Consider the following 20,250-nt stretch of genomic DNA (forward strand, 5'->3'; position numbering starts at 1 on the left):
TTTATAGACCTGACTGCTGCCTACGACACCGTATGGCACCACGGCCTCACCTGCAAGCTGCTCCGCCTGCTGCCAGACAGGCTTGTCCGAAACCGCAGCCTTGCCCTCACCACAGGTAGCGGACAGCGAAGCAGGTTGCAACACCTTAAGAACGGCGTCTCCCAGGGATCTGTCCTGGCCCCCCTCCTTTATAACATCTACACCTACGACCTGCTGATCACAGTCTCCAGGAAGTATGCCTACGCAGACGACCTTGCGCTGGTGTACTCCGCTGGAGACTGGCAGGCCATGGAGGAGACCATGAGCCAGGACATGCAGACACTAGTGGCATACCTCCGGAAATAGAGATTGAAGCTCAGCGAGGCAAAGACGAACCAACCCTCAAATCGAGACAACCTTTTGTGCGTGTCGCACGGGATCTCCTACAGCAATGCAGAGATCTTAACATCGGCAAGGCAGGATGGGCGGACTACACCTGGTGTGCGGAGTGGGAGGCAAACATCTCCAGACTCCATGATTTCATCCCGGCCACTAGTCCCTCCCCTACCGGGGTGGATTACCCAGACCAGCGTGGGTGAGGCTTAATCGTCTTGGGACCGGCGTCGGACACTGGCATCATTGATGCACAGATGGTACTTGGCATCCCATGTGCGGCGTGCAAGTGTGGCGCCGAGGAACAAACCGCAGACCACGTCATCCAGGACTGTCCGATATATCGGACACCCAGCGGAATGCCTGGCCTGACGGTTGCGGTGACATGGCTCCTGGAGGTCCACTTATTCCAAGTAAATCATGCTGAGAAGACAAGAAATAGGTTTATTTTGTTTCTTGTAGTCATTATGTAGGTTTTTTACCTGCCCAGTAGATGGCGATATGAAAACAGGATTATCTGGATCTGGTTTTGATGAAAGTGACGCAGCCCTATCTTATTACCACCGACCGGATTTGATTTATCCTGGATATCAAAATAGGGTTTTACTACATCTGTATGATTCTGATAAAGATAAAAGGTGTGAAGATTCTGATCACTCGGAAATAAGCTGCTCAATTTGTCAATCGCAAATTGCTCTCACTAAATTTGATCCTCGATGCCTCTCGTTTAAATCCTTACGTGGCAGTCTCGCTGAGGAAGCCGCGGCTCAAGCTAGCCAGGAAGTGTACAGTCGTCACCTTTCTAAATTGAGCGGATTTAGCTAGAGTATCCTGGTGTACTACTTCTGTAGTCGTATGGGAGATTTGAAGAAATTAGCAACAACAACGTAACGATAGCTAAAGTTAAAATATGTTCACTCTTTCGGAACTCGTTGTCCTTCTTGCCGTCTTGTCCGCAACAGCGTCCGGCTACTTCGTTAGCATAGACGCCCATGCCGAGGAGTGCTTCTATGAACGGGTCAACTCTGGGACCAAGATGGGCCTGATGTTTGAAGTTGCCGAGGGAGGTTTCTTGGACATCGACGTTGAGGTGAAATTGGATGGATGCATGTGATTTGGATATTAAACAAGCACCCTTTTAACTCCGAGCTAACAAGTGCTAACGTTAGCTAGCTAACCTGTTATCTAGCAAGCTATTTAGATAACTAGTGCTAGTGACTTGCTAGCTAGCAAGCTAGCTCCATAATAAAGCATACTTTGGCGAAGTAGCTAGCTAGCTAGTTGCTGAGTGCCTTATTAGCAAATCCACGTCTGTATTTGACTGAAGGGTTCACATAGCTCGGATTGAGTGAGACGGGTGTCGATAGCTGTATCAAACCAGCTGTCGTTCAAACTGGGGCTCATTTGACAGCTGTCAAGCTTCTGCTCCTCAAGTGACAGATTAAGAATTATTTTTACTTGAAACCAGACGACTGAATGAAGTCTCAAGAAGGATAATAATACTAAACTTTATTTATATAGCACCTTTTTAAACAAATGTTACAAAGTGCTTTACAAACAATCAGCAGTACAAATGCAGGATGCTATGCCAGTGCTGATTGCTGAAAAATCAAGATGTAATTCGGCCAATGTGCATAGCTTAACAATTCAGTCCCATTCAGAACACAACTTGTATTTAACGCTGTAACATTGTAATTTCTATTAGGTTGGCGTTCTATTTCAGTTTTCCCCTGGTACAAGAGTAATCAGTGGCTACCCACATGTGGCAGACAATCAATAGCTATCATATTTACTGCTGCAATAGTTAAGACATGATGTTAATGTCTACTTTACAGATAACGGGGCCAGATGGCAAGCAGATTTACAAAGGGGACAGAGAGTCCAGTGGGAAGTACTCCGTGGCAGCACACATGGACGGAACCTACAAATTCTGCTTCAGCAACAAGATGTCCACCATGACTCCTAAGATCGTCATGTTCACCATAGACATCGGAGAGGCGCCCAAAGGGCAGGACATGGAGACGGAAGGTGTGTATATTTTAGTGTAGTCAAATTCCTATGTCTCTTATGACGAACATTTCTTGTCCTTTTTATATTACATTTATTTTGACTCCCCTTTTCACGTTATGTGTCCTCTTTTTGGTGTTAACTGTTTCCCTCTTAGGTGGAGACAGCTGGGATGGTAGGGCACAGGGCTGCTCTTGCCTGAAGGCTTGAAATGCACATTACCTTTTCTCTAATCCTCTAATGTTGAATGAGTTGTCCTAGTAGTGTAACATACATGCTGTATGCACAAATGACTCCTTGCAGTACACTTTGCCTGGGAATGGTGTGGGGAAAAGTGTGAACAATACTGTGTGAACTTCACAGTTGTGACTGTATCAAACATAGTTTAAATACAATAAGATCCAGTCACACAAGTGTGCTATCATATTGAATAGGCATCAGAGTTGTGTTATTGGCTTTGCTTGCGAGCTGAGCGTTGACTGCATGTAAGTATTCATCGAAATGTGATTGTTTTCTGCTCTGGTCCTGATTGGTTGGTTTTTATGTTGCAGCTCACCAGAACAAGCTGGAGGAGATGATCAATGAGCTGGCAGTTGCCATGACAGCAGTCAAGCACGAGCAGGAGTACATGGAGGTCCGAGAGAGGATACACAGAGCAAGTAAGTACACACACACACACCTACCCGTCTGCTTAGGGAGGATACACAGAGAAAGTAAGTACACACACACACCTACCTGTCTACTTAGGGAGGATACACAGAGAAAGTAAGCGTGCGCGCGCGCACACACACACACACACACCTACCTGTCTGCTTAGAGAGGAGACAGAAAAAGTAGGCACACACACATGACATTGAACATTCTAGCAGAGTGGAGTTGACGACCCCTTAAGTAGAATTCATGATGAAGACATGAAGGCCTGAGGGCCTGTGTTGAAGCCTGTCTTTCTCTATATTGTATTGTATTAATATATGCATATTCCTCCTCTAGTCAACGACAACACAAACAGCAGAGTGGTGTTGTGGTCGTTCTTCGAAGCTCTGGTCCTGGTGGCCATGACCCTCGGACAGATTTACTACCTGAAGAGGTTCTTTGAAGTGCGGCGAGTGGTGTAACATGTAACCAAGTTTCCCTCAGTGTGTTCCTGTACCACGGTTTCCAACACCAAGACATGTAGTTACACCTTGGATATGAGACTGGCATTTTTCAGTAAAAGTATTTGAGTCCTGTTGGATCCAAAATGTTTTTGTTTTTTTACCCCTCTTTGTTTTCATCTATATCCATGTGCTTGTAATGCTTTTTTTTATTGAGGGCCTATCAAAGATCCTTGGGATTCATGTCCATTTTGATGATCAGTTTTGTCATTATACTGTTAATTTGTTGGCTGTTCATTTGTTCACAGCTTTGTCAACTGCAACTCCCTGCCCACTATTGGCTAATTTGGTTGGCTGTCTGTCGCATATGAAGTAATGTTAATTACATTTTAATATGAAGTAAAAACATTTTAAAAAGAAAAAAAAGACACTGATGGATAAGGCATGACTATCAGAGAAGAACCAATTTCTTGAGCCTGTTGCAAATTGTATAACAAAGTAATGAACATAGGATTTATTGAAGGCATCAGCTCAAGCTGACATACTCCTGAGGCTCATTCTGAAGGGTGCAGCATTCTAGTGTTCAGATACAGATTTACTGGGCAGGGGGAAAATGATGTAGAATAATTGTTAGCTCTTATACGTCATTTTAGTTTGCTGCGTTGCACCCAACTGAATGAGGCCTAGAATGACTGAAGAACTTTTTATTATTTTAAGTCCCAAGACACAGGCAGAAATGTATTGTGCTCTTTTTGTCAGTTCATAGCTATCCATCCATGGCACATAATGATTCTCTGAATGTTTGTGTGTACGGGCAACAGAGGGAAACCTTTCAACTCTCACTTTGCTTCAAATGGATTTCAGTAGGTCAGTGTTCAGCCATCCTGGCCCCGGAAAACAACCAGAGGCTGTAGTTCAAATTCATCACTAATACACCCGATTCAACCAATCAGCTATAGATAAAGCCTTTTAGTGGTTGAAACGGATGTTGAGTGTTGGCTTGGAACAAACGCTGAGGTTTTCCCAGGATCAGCGTTGAAGAGCACTGTTAGGTTATAATTGGGTTTTGGGGAGGGGGAGGGGCTGAAAATCTGTTCTGAGTGCTGGTTTGCGTTAGTTGCTTCTACTTTTTTTTTAGACAAGTTGTAATTTGGGGTGGGTGTGGGATTCTAATTTATGTGATGGTAAGCAGTTTTGTACTTTTGTTTTTTTGGTGCATCTCCAGTGGGATACAACATTGATGTTGTAATGTTGAAGATGATATGTAGGGCTGTGTTTTCCAGTCTATTGTCTCTAAACATTACATTTCCATCTGCTTCACCATATGTTGTATCTTCATGAATATGCCCCAGTTTTGTACTTTACATTTTTTGTGAGCTCAGGCAGAACTGCTCAATGCACAGTCACCTACAAGAGTGGCTACTGAGGAGAAATTAGGTCAAGTGACTCCAGTATGTCATCAATGCAAAATCTGTACAATTTGAAAATAAAACACTTGTCTTTGGAAAATGAGCCTGGTTTCATAAACAATAAATACAATATTCTTTAAGTTGTTGTGTTTTTTCTCCGTTGTTCGTTTTATGTGACCTGTTATCAGAGAAAGTTTAGTCAGTCAAAGAAAACCGAGTCCCCACCAGTGGTCGCTGTTCTGATGACTCGCTGGAGTATCCGAAAAAACAACGAACTCAAGCGGCTGTTCGGGCAAAGTATTTTGTTATTTGTTTATTGTTGTACATGTGACAGTATAACGTCTCTAATCTAATAACTGTCAAGCAAGATGTTACTTTATTCATGAAATGCGGTGGAAATACTCACGATGTTACGGCACTATACATCCTGAGCTTCCTATTTCTAACCGGACTGTAAATATCGACGCACAGGAAGTAGGAACAGCGTGGACACGACTGATTACAGCTGCTGGCTGTAGATCCAACATGGAAAACTCAACTGAAGGAAAATGGGACACTTTGCCTGTTAAACTTAACGACAACATAATGCAAACACTCGATGAGTTGGGGTTTTCTTATATGACGCCTGTTCAGGTATTTCGATGTCCACTCGTGTTCCTTGCCTGTCCATTTTCACCCAGTGAGTCGCTAGCTAACTAGCTAAGATTGCAAACGTTGATAAAAAAAATGATGTTTCTTCCCATTTTCAGTCTGCCTGTATTCCGCTCTTTATGAGGAATAAAGATGTTGCTGCCGAGGCGGTGAGTGAACACAATTCAGATTATCACCACTATAGCCAATATATGCATCCTGTAGTTGGTGATAATAACACTACAGGGATAGAACGGTCTGTGGTCTGTGTCAATATTATGTTCTAAATCTCTCCATGCCTTGACAGGTGACTGGGAGTGGAAAGACTCTTGCCTTTGTCATCCCTATTATAGAAATTCTTCTAAAGCGTGAAGACAAACTAAAGAAAATGCAGGTAAGTGTTTGACCATAGCTGGGACTTGAACAAGTAAGCAACTGGGGCCTCTGGAATATGTAGGGGTGGGACCTATGCCCACCTCCCTTGTTCTCTGTAAAGCGCATTGTGTTACCTCTGTGTATGAAATGCGCTATACAAATAAAACTTTGATTTGACTTAAAAGTGTCTTAGACTAAGTTGTCTGCTCTTCTACTGTTTAGGTTGGTGCCTTGGTTGTCACCCCCACCCGAGAATTGGCCCTCCAGATCAGTGAAGTGATGGGGCAGTTTATCCAGAAGTTTCCACAGTTCAAGTAGGTGGAGGGTCAGGAGAGTGTTGACAGATGTGAACTGTCTTCAAGCTACTACTGAGTTGTTGTTGTTGTTGAGCTGACACATGGGCAGGTTTTGGTTGTCATCCAGTTATTATTCTTCCAGACAAATTTTGTTGATCGGTGGAAGCAATCCCATAGAGGATGTGGAAAAGTTCAAGGAACAGGGGTGAGTATATACTGCTTGCTTGTTTTGGTATACTGCTTGCTTGTTTTGGTATACTGCTTGCTTGTTTTGGTATACTGCTTGCTTGTTTTGGTATACTGCTTGCTTGTTTTGGTATACTGCTTGCTTGTTGTAGGGTTTCATCAAGTCCTCTCATCAACTAGCAATAATGTATGACAGATGATTCAAGTTCTTAGTTTCTTCATTTCCCAGGGCGAATATAGTGATTGCGACACCGGGTCGACTGGAGGACATGTTCCGGAGGAAAGCAGACGGTTTGGACCTGGCCAGCTCAGTCAAGAGTCTTGACGTTCTGGTTCTGGATGAGGCCGACAGACTGCTGGACATGGGCTTCGAGGCCAGGTACAACATTTGTGTTGCAGTTTGCATCATTGCTGTGACTCAAAACATCACTTGATGAGATGTAGACACATTGAGCTATATACCAGGTCCAGAAGTAGAAACAAAAGTTATGAAAGCGCAGATTGTTTATAAGTAACTATTCTTGCACTTTGCCTTCAGCACTAGATTATGCTCTTTAGTCGCTTGTTTTAGAAAGGAGATGCACTTGTGAGTTCTGGCAAGTAGTAGTACATTGGCTTTTCCTACGTTAAATGCAATTATTGTAAGTCACTTTGGATAAAAGTGTCAGCTAAATGACTGAAATGTAATGTAAAGTAAATTTGTGTCCAACTTTGATCAGACTTTGATTTGGCTGAGTCTCTCTCTCTCTCTCTCCCTCTCCCCCCCTCCCTTCAGTCTGAATGCCATCCTGGGGTTCCTGCCCAAGCAGAGACGTACTGGCCTGTTCTCGGCCACTCAGACGCAGGAGCTAGAGAAGCTGGTGAGAGCCGGCCTCAGGAACCCTGTACGCATCGCCGTCAAGGAGAAGGGCGTGGCCGCCACAAGCGTCCAGAAAACCCCTGCCAGGCTCTGCAACTATTACACTGTGAGCATGACCCTCACTCACTCTCCAGTAGGGCTGGAGGACCGATAACAGCGTGTTACGTGAGGTACATTTTCTGACTGTTCTCCCTTCTTCTGTGGTACTTTTATCAGATATGCCGGACGGAGGACAAGTTCAACAGCCTGGTGGCGTTTCTCAGACAGCACAAGCATGAGAAACAGCTGGTGTTCTTTAGGTATGTTCCTGTCGATTGTAGAAGTAGTCGTGTCCTATAGACTCTTGACTTGTATCTCCCTGACTGTTGTGTCTGTTCCTCAGTACCTGTGCGTGTGTGGAGTTCTACGGCAGAGCTCTGGAGGCCCTAATTAAGAATGTCACCATCCATTGCATTCATGGCAAAATGAAGCACAAACGCAACAAGATCTTTGCAGAGTTTCGGAGCCTGAAAAGGTGTGGATAAGCATAGTTAAGATGGTGTTTCATAAATGACTTGTAACGTGTTTGTGTTTAGATGTCTGTACTGTTAAGTAATGTTGCATTGTGTTGTAGTGGGATCCTAGTGTGTACCGACGTGATGGCCAGGGGCATCGATATCCCAGAAGTCCACTGGGTGTTGCAGTATGACCCTCCAAGTAGTGCCAGGTGTGAAACGTTTCATTATTCCTTTCTTGGATGATCAAGACTGATTTAAAGACACAATTTAGACACCCTAGCTCTGATCAGGAAAACAATTGAAGGAGTCCAGACTCCATGGTTATCTTTTACTTAATGATGATGATTATGATTAAAGGGTCTTGTATTTCCCCTCTCTACCCCAGTGCCTTTGTACATCGCTGTGGACGCACAGCGCGCATCGGTAACCACGGCAACGCCCTCGTTTTCCTCCTCCCGATGGAGGAATCCTACGTCAACTTCCTGTCCATCAACCAGAAGGTAAGCATGCAGGGTAAAGTAGCTGTTACTTCTAGAGTGATTTTATCTTAACAGAAAACATTTATCAACAAATGGCCACACCCTCCCGTCCCCTTCTCAGTGCCCGCTCCAGAGGATGCCCCCGGTGAGTGACGTGGTGGATGTGCTGCCCAAGGTCAAGACCCTGGCTCTGGCAGACCGCGCCATGTTCGACAGGGGCATGAGAGCCTTCGTCTCCTACGTCCAGGGCTATGCCAAACATGAATGCAGCCTGATCTTCAGGGTCAAAGGTGAGATATGGAAAGCCATCCAGCCCGAGACCTGTCTGTTTATGCTGCCGTTAAGCTTGTTACTGGCTCATTCATAGGTCAAAATAAAACTACTGTTTGAATAATGACGATATCTCCACTTTGTCTTGGGACTCCCGCCATTGGTCAGATCTGGACTTCGTCTTGCTGGCCCGGGGTTTTGCCCTCCTCCGCATGCCCAGGATGCCCGAGCTGAAAGGCAAGACCTTCCCAGACTTCAACGAGACCAGCCTGGACACGGACACCATCCGCTACAAGGACAAGAACCGAGAGAGACAGAGGCAGAAGCTGCTGGCGGAGCTGAGGGACAAGGAGAGGGTCGCTCCGCCCAGGAAGAACTTCCTCAAGAACAAATCCTGGTCCAAACAGAAGACGAAGAAGGAGCGCAGGAGAAAGTCGGCTGCCAAAAGGAAGATTGATGAGGTATTTTAGTGATATATTCTATATCGTCACACTGTTTTGGCCTGGGTGTTATGAACTATTACTCAATGTACAATTCAGAGTTAAACCAGATGAATGAAAATTGTGTTTTCAGGGCTCAGATGTGGAAGATGAGGACATGAGAGAGCTGCTGAATGACACTCGTCTGCTGAAGAAACTCAAGAAAGGACAGATCAGCGAGGAGGACTTTGAGAAACAGGTGACAGAAGGACAGAAGAGGCAACGCAAAACTGCCGGACCCTCACAGGAAGACCACAGTTTAGTAGAGGAGGATGTATGATGACGACAGACCAGTCTGTGATTTATAAGGACTGAGACGGGCTGCATTGGTCCCTACATTATAAAAACAACATTTAGTAACACTTTATATGGAGGGGTGTGCATAAGACTGACATGATACCGTCATGACACTGTCATAGTGTTGTCAGTCTTATGCTCTCCCCTTCAAATAAAGTTTTACCCAACATTTTCATATCAAGGGCCCTTTGTGCCATTGCCACACCTGATCATAATTATGTGAATTAAATCCATAACCATACACACCTAACCCATGGCATTTGTGTATATTGTGTCCTATTGTGATCATTAAAGATCCAAACATCTTTACAGCCAGTCTCCATTGATGTTTTTTTGTATGATTGATTTATTTTATTTTATTTGTATGTCGTGAGGCACTGCTATAAATAAAGTTTGATGAGTTCGTCACTGACGGCAGAGGGAGTGAGGACCCCCAGGTCGGTGAAGAGGAGGGTGATGAGGGAGGGGGGCGTGTAGTCGATCATGGGATGTTCCTCCGTGAAGTTCTTTACGGTCCTCAGGGTGTCGGCCTTGTACTGCGGAAGAGGAGGGGGGGACGTGATAAATGTGATATGGCAGCCTGTGGTCCGCAGGGTATGTTGTGAATGAAATTTCAGTCTCACTAATGTTACCCACACCATTTTGTTCTTTTCTTTGTTTTCCTACCTGACTTCTAACTTTGTAGTTCGTTCCCCTAGAATCAGTCTGTTAAAACTACAAATTGTTTGTGTGTGACATCACCTGACATCATCCTGAAACTGCATGTCACTTCCTTTCTCAAGTTATAAGGTATCAATCCCGAGAGAGATTCCCCACTCTGACTGGGGAAGCACTTCCTGTTTTCAGAGTCCGCTTTGCAAACCGTAAACATCAGAATAAACCTATTGTCTTTGTTTGAAACCAGCTTGACCGACCACTCAATCTAAACTAAACCAAGTAAGATTTTTAATTCATAATGTCCGTGTCATTCATTTCATTCACCTTAAATCTGTCTGGGACGTCCTGCTGATTGAGGGGATACAGGCGGACAAACTTGAAGCTCTCCGCTACGACGTAGAAGGGTTTGTTGTGAGCTTTAGAACACAACGCCATCTGATAGGTGCCGATCTGTAGACGAGGGGAGAGAGACACTCGGTTATTGCATGTTCCTTAACCAGTGTTCCAGTGATCTGGACTGTTGGGACTCTTTCTTCAGACTCACTTTGTTGATGATCCCTCCACTCTCCACGACCCCCTCTGCTCCAACAATAACCAGGTCTACCTTCTCCAGGACATACCTGTAATGGGAGATGACGTTTAGTAAGAGTGTTTTATTATTGCCATTATTAATAAATTAGATGAACTGATGTGTAGAACCTTATTTAACAGTAGATTGCAAATTAAGGATGGTCTGATATATATTTACCCAACAGCAGCATCGAGGACTACAGTCACTGGAACATTGAGTTTCCTCAGGGCTTCTGCCATCTCTCGCCTAGAGAGAACATCACATATAAGACCGTGACTATGACCGAGTGTGTGTGTGTGTGTGTGTGTGTGCGTTCCCTCACCCTGCTGCATCTGGCTGGGACTCTGTTACATAGACTGAGAAGCGTTTCTTCTCGGCCGCAGCTTTCTCCAGCACCCTCAGAACCACTCTGGAGGAGGCGTGGGTCAGGATTTTCTGCGTGCGGGAGAGAGGGCGAGCGGGATTTACGACGATTTCTAAAAACCCGAGCGCTAAAAACATGTCGGCTTCAGCGCCGTCCGTCACGTCACTCACCGCCCCGTCTTTGATGAAAGTGTGGCAGAGTTTGGCCACCTTGCTCCTGGACAGCGAGATCTTCTCCAGGAACAGCTCTCCTCGCTCCTCCATCACTTTCTTGCAGCGCGACAGATCCTGAGATAAACAACATGGGAGGTGAGGTCCCGAGTCGACCCCCGAGCCCTGCTGGTGGTACGACCGGCCCTGGGCGGTGTGTCTGCCTCTCTGAGCTGATGCAGCGAGTGTGTCTAGAGGCATGCGTTGTGATATCTTCTGTTCCGCAAAAAATACAGCAAACCAAGAGTGTGAGTCCATAATGTGAAAGCTAGCTAGGTGTGTTGTGGCATCATTGAGTTTTGGGTGCAATACTAGTGGAATACCTTTTTGGCAATCGTTACTGATCACTGACGTCAGAGCCAGTTTGGTGTGACAGAGATGAGCAGAGGGGACAAACAAAATGGCTTCCCAAACCTGGTGCTCCAGTGATGTCAGGCTGATGAAGCGAAGGAACAGCTCCCCCCCGGAGGAAACGGCCACGGAGGAGTCCACCCCCATCAGGCAGTCTGTGGCCCCCGTCAGGCTCTCCCGCAGGCCCAAGATGGTCTCCCCTAGAGGGGCAGGAAGCAACGGACACAACCTCACCTACTGTAGCAATGCTGCCAGTCTGTTGCCTTCTCGCCACACTGGCAAGTCAATGATGCAACAGTCAGGTGCACAGTCCAGAACAAGCTGAATGTTAGTGTGTATAGTACAGTACTTATAGGTGTGTGAGTGTGTCAGTCATTATAGGACTTGGAATGAGAGCAGGGGCCGGTTGCACAAAACATCTTAAGTTTTTCCCTTAAGTATTACCCTTAAGGGTTAATTTCCCCTTAGTTAAGGGAATTACTTAAGGGTGTTGCACAGAATCCCTTACAAGGTTTCCTTAGCTAAGGGGAAACGTTAAGGGTTTTTGTACAAGGAAAGAGATTTTACAGCAGTAAAATTGTAGTTTCCATGGTGACCATTGGTTTGCTTGCACGTGACCGGCTATCTGTCACAACACTACACTGGGACGTCCTGAGACGCTGGGGAACATGTCTGAGGAGAAAAAGAGAAAGCCGAACTGGTCTGAGGAAGAGAAAGTTGATGGAGTGTTGATTTTTCCGATTAATAAATTGCTCCTCGTACTGGGTGGGTGCTTGAATCTTGATGTGCGTCCCGTCTATCACCCCGCACACTTTCGGGAAGCCGGCAACATTAAAAAAGTGCGCCGGTACCGCATCCTCCTCCCGTTTAGATGGGAACTTGACCACCTCATCCAGCAGACCGGTAAGGGCGTTTGATACCCGGTGAACCACACGGCACACAGTAGAACGGTGGACATGAATAATGTCTGCGAGGACCGACTGAAAAGATCCCGTCGCATAAAATCGGAGCGCAATCATCAATTGTAACGGGGCTGGAAGCGCATAGCTTCGGAAGGTTGGGTGGTCCAAGCCCAGGCGGTCGGACAAGTCAAAAATGGACTGTCGATCAAATCTGTAATTAAATATCAGTTGTTCCTCACTAAGAGTGTCGAGTGGGTTCTCCCTGTCGCGGAACACTCTTCTTGGGACTCGATTTCCATTGTTTATGTTCATAAACGCAGCCATAACTTAGCTAAGGTTGGGGTAGAGGTCCCTTATGTTTTTTCCCTTATTTTGCTTGCTAAGGTCTTTTGTGCAACACCTTAACTGACTTTAAGGGACTCCTTAAGTATTATACCGAGATAAGTAGAAAACCTTAAATATTTGAGGGACATCTTAAGGAAACCTTAAGGGGAATACTTAAGGGTGTTTGTGCAACAGATTTTATTTTAAGGAAACCTTAAGTCAGAACTTAAGGGAAATATTAACTTAAGATGTTTTGTGCAACCGGCCCCTGACCTTTGTCTCTCTTGAGGAACTCCAGCAGAGTACGGATGGCTGCCACAGCAGAGGCCATGTCTGGGTCTGTCCTCATCTGAGTCCTGAAGTACTCCACCAACTCTGACAGGAGAGAGAAAGGAATGGTTCTGGATTACCTCAAACGTCACCTATGCAACCAGTGCTCATGAGAATGCAACCATTTCAGTTGGTCAGGCATTTTATGTCTACTTCAGTCACACACACACACACAAGCTAACGTTATCAGTCCCAGCCTGTTCAGCGTATGTACACATTGAAGATAATTACCTTCTTCGTTCATTTTGAATTTGCACCTAACTTAGACGTTTCTAGCTAACCAAACTCGATGTTTGCTAGCTCGTAGCTAACCAGGTGGTATTTTGACAAGCAGTCAGCTAGCAGCGGGTATCCAATAACGTTAGCTGGGATCAGGATAAATTTGGTTTATATGTTATTCTGCACAAGAAAAAAGCACTTGAGGACAATATGTGGAATAAAACAATAATCCACGACTTATTACGGCAGAATCGTATCACGAGCGTTCACGTTTCACTGAACTGTCATCATCTCATGTCGCGATTTGATGACGCAGAGATCGGCTACACTTGCCAGCCGCTAGAGGTCGCTGTTCTGCTTTTTGTTGACCCTCCACCTCCACGAGGGTACATCATTCCCAAAACTTTTCATTATCTCATCTGCTCCACAGGAGACAGATGAGACAAGAGGAGGAAAGGAGCGACCGTGGAGGACGACTAAACTCACAAGGCATTACCTTACTTCACCCCACTAACGTTAGCTGCATTAACTCCCCTTTCCATTCATTCTATCTCTAGCCATATCTTCCATATCAATTTATATTCTCTAGCATTTTTTTTTTTTTACCGTAGCCTATTCCAAACTGATCTGAGACCTCAAGCTCAATATCAAGATGTATAGCCTACCTCAATATCAAGATGTATACTTAGTAGTCTAATGCAGGTAAGTGATTGCCTGTAGTGTTACAGAAAAGCTCCTGTAAGCTACCTGAGATATGAAAATTACAGTTCATATTCAAGGGAGGAGGGGGAATCAGAAATTCAATGAATTATTAGTAGGCTATTCGATCAAATTATTATTATTAGTAGTAGTATTAGTAGTAGTAGTAGTAGGCTAGTAGTAGTAGCCTAGTAGCAGCTTATAGTTAGTAGTAGTAGTATGAATTATGTCAAATTATTGTTAAATGATTCGGTTTAGTTTCAGAATAATTGAAAACATAAACGTGTCAACATACGCCAGGCTATCTTTACTAAGCTGGGTGCTTGTAGCCCAGCATGAGACGTGTTTTGATTTTACATTGTGTTCAGACTTTATTTTTGTCAACATATTAAACAACATAAACCATATTTTCCGAAGTGCATGAACTGGCAATAATGTATACAATGGCATCGATGGTGCCTTACAAATTGCCTTCTCTGTGCATGTCCAAAAGACATTTAGTAGTATGGAATAGCCTAGTTATTGTTTTGTCATAATGTTATGTAGCCTATGCCCCCCCTAACTCCATGAATCCAAATACGTATTTAAGTGGGAACATAACTTAATGGATTAGTGAATTAAATCAGCAATAGGGCCTACCTACTATTTATTCCAGTTACTGGTCCACCTCCTATAGGCCATTAGCCTATTCTGATTGAATTTACTTAGCTCTCTTGATGCAGTATAGGTTGTGGCTAAATTTAATGTAGCCTACGAAATTTTAATGCAACCGCGGACCAGCCTACAATGAATGTTGTCTGAAAGTACAAAAATGGAGGAAAGACTAGTACTTTTAAATTGTAGCCTAACTGAGATTAGCTGATTGATGTCAAACCGAGAGCCACGTCGGGATCTCATTTCAGGCCATTCCCCAGACAAGTAATGTATTGTACAAGTTTTTCAAATAGCCGAGGTTAAAATACAGGATATTTGCCTATAAAATAAAAGGCCCAGGGTTGAGGGATTTTTATTGTTATGAACCGCCAATCCAAACCATTAGACAGATCCACATTATCCTCAAAAAACAAAGCTCTATTATTTCGGCAAAACAGCAAAGTTTAAAACAAAGTTTCCGTCGGATAAGAGGTCTCCAAGCCTCTTTGTTCTCGGATCACAGCGGGGAGACAGGGCGCCTCTCTTCTGTGCAGCTGCGGGCTGTTCTGGCCCCTCTCCTCTCGGCGCAGGCGCGCTCCTTCATCTGTACGCTCTCCACTGAGTGTTTGCATTGTGTCTGAACTGCCGGCGAGCTTTAAAAAATATTATACCCAACGCGGCAATGTCGGGCAGGTCGGTCCGAGCCGAGACCCGGAGCAGGGCGAAAGATGACATCAAGCGGGTTATGGCCGCTATTGAGAAAGTACGAAAATGGTAAGAAAGAGGAAAAAGCCTACCGTACGTTACCTAACACGAGAAAAGCCTGTCTTGTGGGGGGAGGAGAGAGCAAGAGCGAATGTAATCGAAAGACGGGTCATTTTGAACGGAATTTTAGGGCAGATTCTACTCTCAGCTCAGGTGCGCCGGAGCGCACTCGTGCGGTGTTCGACGATGTTGTGTGAATAGTCTTCCATTGAAAAGATCCCTGTATTTTTTGGCGGATTCTCCGCCAAGGTTTAATGTGGGTTGAACCCAGAAGCCATTTCGTTGCAGTCACATGAAGCCATTCCTTTCTCTTGCCTGCTGTTGTGCTTGTACGAAGCAGACTGTTTAGCGGCGCTGGGACTACTCAAATCACCCGATAACGCTCACTTCGAAACTATATGACTACGGCGCTCTTGAGTTGGAGTAGTTTAGTCTGTCTGGAGTTTTAAATTAAGCGCTTTGAGTCGCCCTTTAGGTCGAATGGAGATTGCGCACAGTGGGGGTTGGGAGAGGGAAGTAGCCTACAGTAGTGCATGGCTGAACACCCAATGACTCAGTGGGGATTTTACAAATAAAGTCATTGTTTTCCAAATTACTATAATTAAAAGATAGGAAAGTGAATTGAATTTATTGGTAGCTTATATTAAAATGATTTAATAAAATATAATAATTTCCTGTATGCTGTAGCCTACAATAGCCTACTCAACATCATTATTTTTATTTTAAGGATACACATCCAAATCTAAAATAATTCGACTGTTATTGTAGTAAAATAATTGTAGTAAAATAAGTGTATGTACTAAGTCATTCTAATTTTGTAATAACCTTTAGTCAAAAAGGTGTTGGCAAAATTGACTTATGAATTTCTATTTAGGAACTCATTCATTCTTGTGAATTTAGTGTGTCTCAGAGCCAGATGCTATGAGAGTTATATTTTATTTTCTCTAGGCCTAGAGAAATGATTGTATGATTTAGGCTTTGGAGATATTCCATCTGAATGTGTTTCTCACACAGGGAGAAAAAGTGGGTGACGGTGGGAGATACTTCCTTGCGCATCTACAAGTGGGTCCCTGTGACGGAACCCAAATCAGACGACGTACGTCCCCCATATACCCCACAGCAACTATACCTGTGCATCTCACACTAGAAATCACATAAACACCCATCACTATCACACACACCCACCAGCATCGCTATCACATATACACCCATCACTATCACACACACCCACCAGCATCGCTATCACATACACCCATCACTATCACACACACACCAGCATCGCTATCACATATACACCCATCACTATCACACACACACACCAGCATTGCTATCACATATACACCCATCACTATCACACACACCCACCAGCATCGCTATCACATATACACCCATCACTATCACACACACACACCAGCATCGCTATCACATATACACCCATCACTATCACACACACACACCAGCATCGCTATCACATATACACCCATCACTATCACACACACACCAGCATCGCTATCACATATACACCCATCACTATCACACACACCCACCAGCATCGCTATCACATATACACCCATCACTATCACACACACACACACCAGCATCGCTATCACATACACCCATCACTATCACACACACACACCAGCATCGCTATCACACATACACCCATCACTATCACACACCCACCAGCATCACTATCACATATACACCCATCACTATCACACACACACACCAGCATCGCTATCACATATACACCCATCACTATCACACACACACCAGCATCGCTATCACATACACCCATCACTATCACACACACCCACCAGCATCGCTATCACATATACACCCATCGCCATCACTAACTCTCCACTTCAGTGCCATTGGTCTTTTTGGAAAACAAAACTTTCGTTTGTTCAGTCTTTTTTTTTTCTCTTGATGTCTACAAATCCACATCGAGTTTTCTGTTACATAATATAATCTTTCACCCTTTGTGTGTTTTTAGAAAAACAAGAACAAGAAGAAAGGCAAGGATGAGAAGTATGGCTCTGAGGTGACCACCCCAGAAAACAGCTCCTCTCCGGGCATGATGGACATGCATGGTGGGTACCGCCTCCACCACGTCCGCCCCCTGCTCCTCCAGACAACCAACAGTCATGCAAAAGAGGGTCAAGTCAGCTGAACCAAAATCTAATTTCCCCCGAGCTCGGTCCAGTGTTTCTGCATCTTGTTCTCTAGTGCATATTCTGCTGCAGTCCCCCTGCGTCTTAATGTTTTGGGAGGGAGGTAAATAAATGTTAAGGGGTCCATCTCTCTCTCTCTCTCTGTCTCTCTCCTTCAGATGACAACAGCAACCAGAGTTCCATCGCCGACTCCTCGCCTGTGAAGCAGGAAACCAGCTGTAGCACCAGCCCCGCCCCCGAGCCCACCGCCGCCTCCCACCGTGACAACGGTGAGGCCAAGAGTGACCAGAGCCCGGACAGCAAAAGGGGTCAGTCACGCGCGCACACACACACACACACACACATATTCTTTCTCTGTCTGTCTCTCTCTCTCTCTCTCTCTCTGTCTCTCTCTCTCTCTCTCTCTCTCTCTCTCTCTCTCTCTCTCTCCCCTCTCTCTCTCTCTCTCTCTCTCACACACACACACACACACACGGATGGGTAGTTTGAGGAGTTGCTTTACTACTTCTGTCAATCCCTAGTAGTTTGAGTCTGTGAGAAAATTCTCCTTAATTTGCTGTTTCGGTCAGATGAAGAGTTCTAGTCTTGAGTAGTAATTCTATCATAGATGCACATCAGACTACAAGGACTTCTCTTTTGCTCTCCTGCTGTGTGTGAGCGAACGAGAGGGAGGGAGGGAGGGAGAGAGAGAGAGAGAGAGAGAGAGAGAGAGGGAGAGAGAGAGAGCAGCTGTGACCATATCTACCCCCTTGGGCTTTCAACTGCCAGCCGTCCATCTGCGCTCCCACTAATAACGGCATGGTACAAAACGTCTGCTTCGCTCTCTCTCTCTCTCTCTCTCTCTCTCTCCTCCTCCTCCCATGTGGCACTGAAGAGAAACCCCACCCTCTCCTCACCCCCCCCTTACTTCATATTTTTTTCTCCTCTTTCCTATTTTCCTTCCATCCTCCCTTCTCTCTCCCATGGTCTCACCTACGCAGGGCTGACCTCTCTCGTTGTGAAACCCAGTTTAAATTCTCTTCTGTGGAGAGACCAGTCCAGTCTGTGTGCTGGTCTCACCGCCTCACAGATAGTGATCAAATGTGCAGTTACCCTCTAACACCACATGGTGGCATTAAAGTGTTAGGAATGCCCTTGGCACTTGACTTTGAAGTTTTTGGGTCCCGCTAAAGTGAAGGATTTATTATTTATAACTATTAACTACATGGAAATGTTAACATAACGATAACGCTAATTAACGAGTGATTGAAAACGTGTCAACGCGATGAATTGATTTATTGCGTAAAAAACGGTTAAATACATGGATGTTGATGAGTGCGTTTTCTCCGGCAGGCAAGAGCATCGCTTCCACAGAGACCTCAGAGAGAGCACAGAGTGCCAAGAGAGAGAGCCTGTCCTCCTCAGTGGAGAAAGAGCCTTCAGACAGCTGCAGCAGCAGCAAAGCCACTCAGGTAGCTACTCTCTCCACAGCCCCGCAGTCTCCGCCCATCTTCCTCTGCTCACTGGATTATTATTGTGGTGGAGTACATTCTGAGAGTAGTTCATTTTTGTGTTTGTGTTTATCTGGTAGGACCTGGAGCAGGAGACCCCGCCGAGTAAGAAGAGCAAATTGGAGTCTTCATCTCAGGACTTAGAGGAGAGTTAAATTTCCTGGGCTGATTTAGTTTCTCTCCTCCATCCTCCTCTCTTCCCCTCCTCTATACTTCCCCCTGTAGCCCCTCTATCTCCGAGGGGGAATGGACGTCACTTCCCTCCTCCCTCTCTCTTCCTTCACCTGCAGCCTCGAATAGTTCTTAGAGGGAGAGCGAACATCTCTTCCCCCTCCTGCCCCCTACCCCTACCTCCTAGCCCATAACACTCCTCTGTCACAGAGGGAGAATGGACATTACCTCTCTTCACTGACCCCCCCCCCCCCCCCCCTGCTCCCTCACAGTCCTCCACACACTCTCACTCTCACTAATGCCAATAGAGGCACTGATCAACTGGCTGCAATCCCCCTTCGTGACCAGGGGTGGCGCTGTGAGGCCAGGCCAGACCAGAAGAGAAACCCTGACCTGCACCTGTGACTGAAACACACTGATGATGGGATATGACGCTGGTACCCACACATCAAACACAAGACTTACGCAAGGCCTCTTTAAACCTCCCACTAATTCACCTCCTGTTGGTCCAACGTTCCACGCTGGCTTAGAACACATTTGGTCTTGTTGTTTATTTTTTTTTATTATTATTTTGTAGCTCAGGAGGGTCAATGCACTGTTAAGGAATATCACAACCAATCACAGATAGTTTTGCTGCTGTAGTGGATATGTGTTTTTCTCTGATTCTTCAGTCATTTGTTTTTTGATCAGCTAGTTAGCGTATGTAGAGGAAGAACACAAAGGTACCGGTCAAGTTTATCTGTCCCATAGTAGTGAAGGCAGGCTTGTAGCATAGGTCGTACCTGGTGGTGTGCCTTGTGTTGCTATGGTAAAACATACTTGGTAGGTCAAGCTGTTTTGGTGCCATGTTTTATTATATAATAGGTCATTACTGAGGTGACACTAATGATTTCATTCAATATTTACATCCATCTCTACAGTTCAACAGGTTTTGTTAAACATTACAATTACATTTTAACGATGCCCATTGGAGATATTGTCTGTCTCCGGTCAACCTCGAAGTTCAATATCTGTGAACTGGAGAAAGCTGAATTAGATTTGAGGGGTGTCTGCAGTTTCCGCTCTACCCTGGTTGCTAGTCTGTCTCAGTTTCAACTCCTGGTTAATCTCTGTGACATTGTAGTTGGCTTAAGATGAAACG

General features: G+C 45.0%; 4 protein-coding genes across 4 annotated transcripts; 3 read left to right on the top strand and 1 right to left on the bottom strand.

Moving 5' to 3' along the window:
• The first annotated feature begins 1,138 nt into the window (after window positions 1–1,138).
• On the top strand, window positions 1,139–4,983 carry tmed2 (transmembrane p24 trafficking protein 2). The gene is made up of 4 exons (XM_084456924.1): window positions 1,139–1,462; window positions 2,208–2,400; window positions 2,931–3,038; window positions 3,370–4,983. Exons 1-4 carry the CDS (start codon window positions 1,283–1,285, stop codon window positions 3,492–3,494), a joined length of 606 nt encoding a protein of 201 aa, XP_084313050.1. The 5' UTR covers window positions 1,139–1,282; the 3' UTR covers window positions 3,495–4,983.
• Window positions 4,984–5,382: 399 nt separating this feature from the next.
• ddx55 (DEAD (Asp-Glu-Ala-Asp) box polypeptide 55) lies at window positions 5,383–9,618 on the top strand. Its single transcript, XM_084460605.1, has 14 exons — window positions 5,383–5,515; window positions 5,632–5,682; window positions 5,820–5,906; window positions 6,110–6,201; window positions 6,326–6,388; window positions 6,599–6,748; window positions 7,145–7,334; window positions 7,445–7,527; window positions 7,611–7,742; window positions 7,842–7,934; window positions 8,111–8,225; window positions 8,326–8,494; window positions 8,643–8,935; window positions 9,048–9,618. The coding sequence occupies exons 1-14, from the start codon at window positions 5,408–5,410 to the stop codon at window positions 9,231–9,233; spliced, it is 1,812 nt and encodes a 603-aa protein (XP_084316731.1). The 5' UTR covers window positions 5,383–5,407; the 3' UTR covers window positions 9,234–9,618.
• Window positions 9,619–9,628: 10 nt separating this feature from the next.
• Window positions 9,629–13,473, bottom strand: eif2b1 (eukaryotic translation initiation factor 2B, subunit 1 alpha). The gene is made up of 9 exons (XM_084460618.1): window positions 13,190–13,473; window positions 12,902–13,003; window positions 11,466–11,602; window positions 11,013–11,129; window positions 10,801–10,913; window positions 10,656–10,724; window positions 10,452–10,527; window positions 10,232–10,357; window positions 9,629–9,786 (listed from the first exon to the last, which is right to left on the bottom strand). The coding sequence occupies exons 1-9, from the start codon at window positions 13,200–13,202 to the stop codon at window positions 9,631–9,633; spliced, it is 909 nt and encodes a 302-aa protein (XP_084316744.1). The 5' UTR covers window positions 13,203–13,473; the 3' UTR covers window positions 9,629–9,630.
• Window positions 13,474–15,191: 1,718 nt separating this feature from the next.
• bcl7a (BAF chromatin remodeling complex subunit BCL7A) lies at window positions 15,192–19,115 on the top strand (the record flags this gene model as incomplete). The annotated part of the gene is made up of 6 exons (XM_084461282.1): window positions 15,192–15,283; window positions 16,289–16,370; window positions 17,271–17,367; window positions 17,607–17,756; window positions 18,781–18,899; window positions 19,019–19,115. The coding sequence occupies 6 exons, from the start codon at window positions 15,192–15,194 to the stop codon at window positions 19,091–19,093; spliced, it is 615 nt and encodes a 204-aa protein (XP_084317408.1). The 3' UTR covers window positions 19,094–19,115.
• Window positions 19,116–20,250: the final 1,135 nt, after the last annotated feature.

Source organism: Borostomias antarcticus (genome assembly GCF_949987555.1).
Source record: "Borostomias antarcticus genome assembly, chromosome: 2".
Classification (NCBI taxonomy): domain Eukaryota; kingdom Metazoa; phylum Chordata; class Actinopteri; order Stomiiformes; family Stomiidae; genus Borostomias; species Borostomias antarcticus.

Coding starts and splice junctions, on each gene's coding strand:
- tmed2 (XM_084456924.1), top strand. CDS start 1,283: ATGTTCACTCTTTCGGAACTCGTTGTCCTTCTTGCCGTCTTGTCCGCA. Junction 1,463..2,207: donor TCTTGGACATCGACGTTGAG/GTGAAATTGGAT, acceptor TCTACTTTACAG/ATAACGGGGCCAGATGGCAA. Junction 3,039..3,369: donor AGAGAGGATACACAGAGCAA/GTAAGTACACAC, acceptor TTCCTCCTCTAG/TCAACGACAACACAAACAGC.
- ddx55 (XM_084460605.1), top strand. CDS start 5,408: ATGGAAAACTCAACTGAAGGAAAATGGGACACTTTGCCTGTTAAACTT. Junction 6,389..6,598: donor GAAAAGTTCAAGGAACAGGG/GTGAGTATATAC, acceptor TTCATTTCCCAG/GGCGAATATAGTGATTGCGA. Junction 7,335..7,444: donor GGCTCTGCAACTATTACACT/GTGAGCATGACC, acceptor TACTTTTATCAG/ATATGCCGGACGGAGGACAA.
- eif2b1 (XM_084460618.1), bottom strand. Junction 10,725..10,800: donor TCCCAGCCAGATGCAGCAGG/GTGAGGGAACGC, acceptor TGTTCTCTCTAG/GCGAGAGATGGCAGAAGCCC. Junction 10,358..10,451: donor GTGGAGGGATCATCAACAAA/GTGAGTCTGAAG, acceptor CCTCGTCTACAG/ATCGGCACCTATCAGATGGC.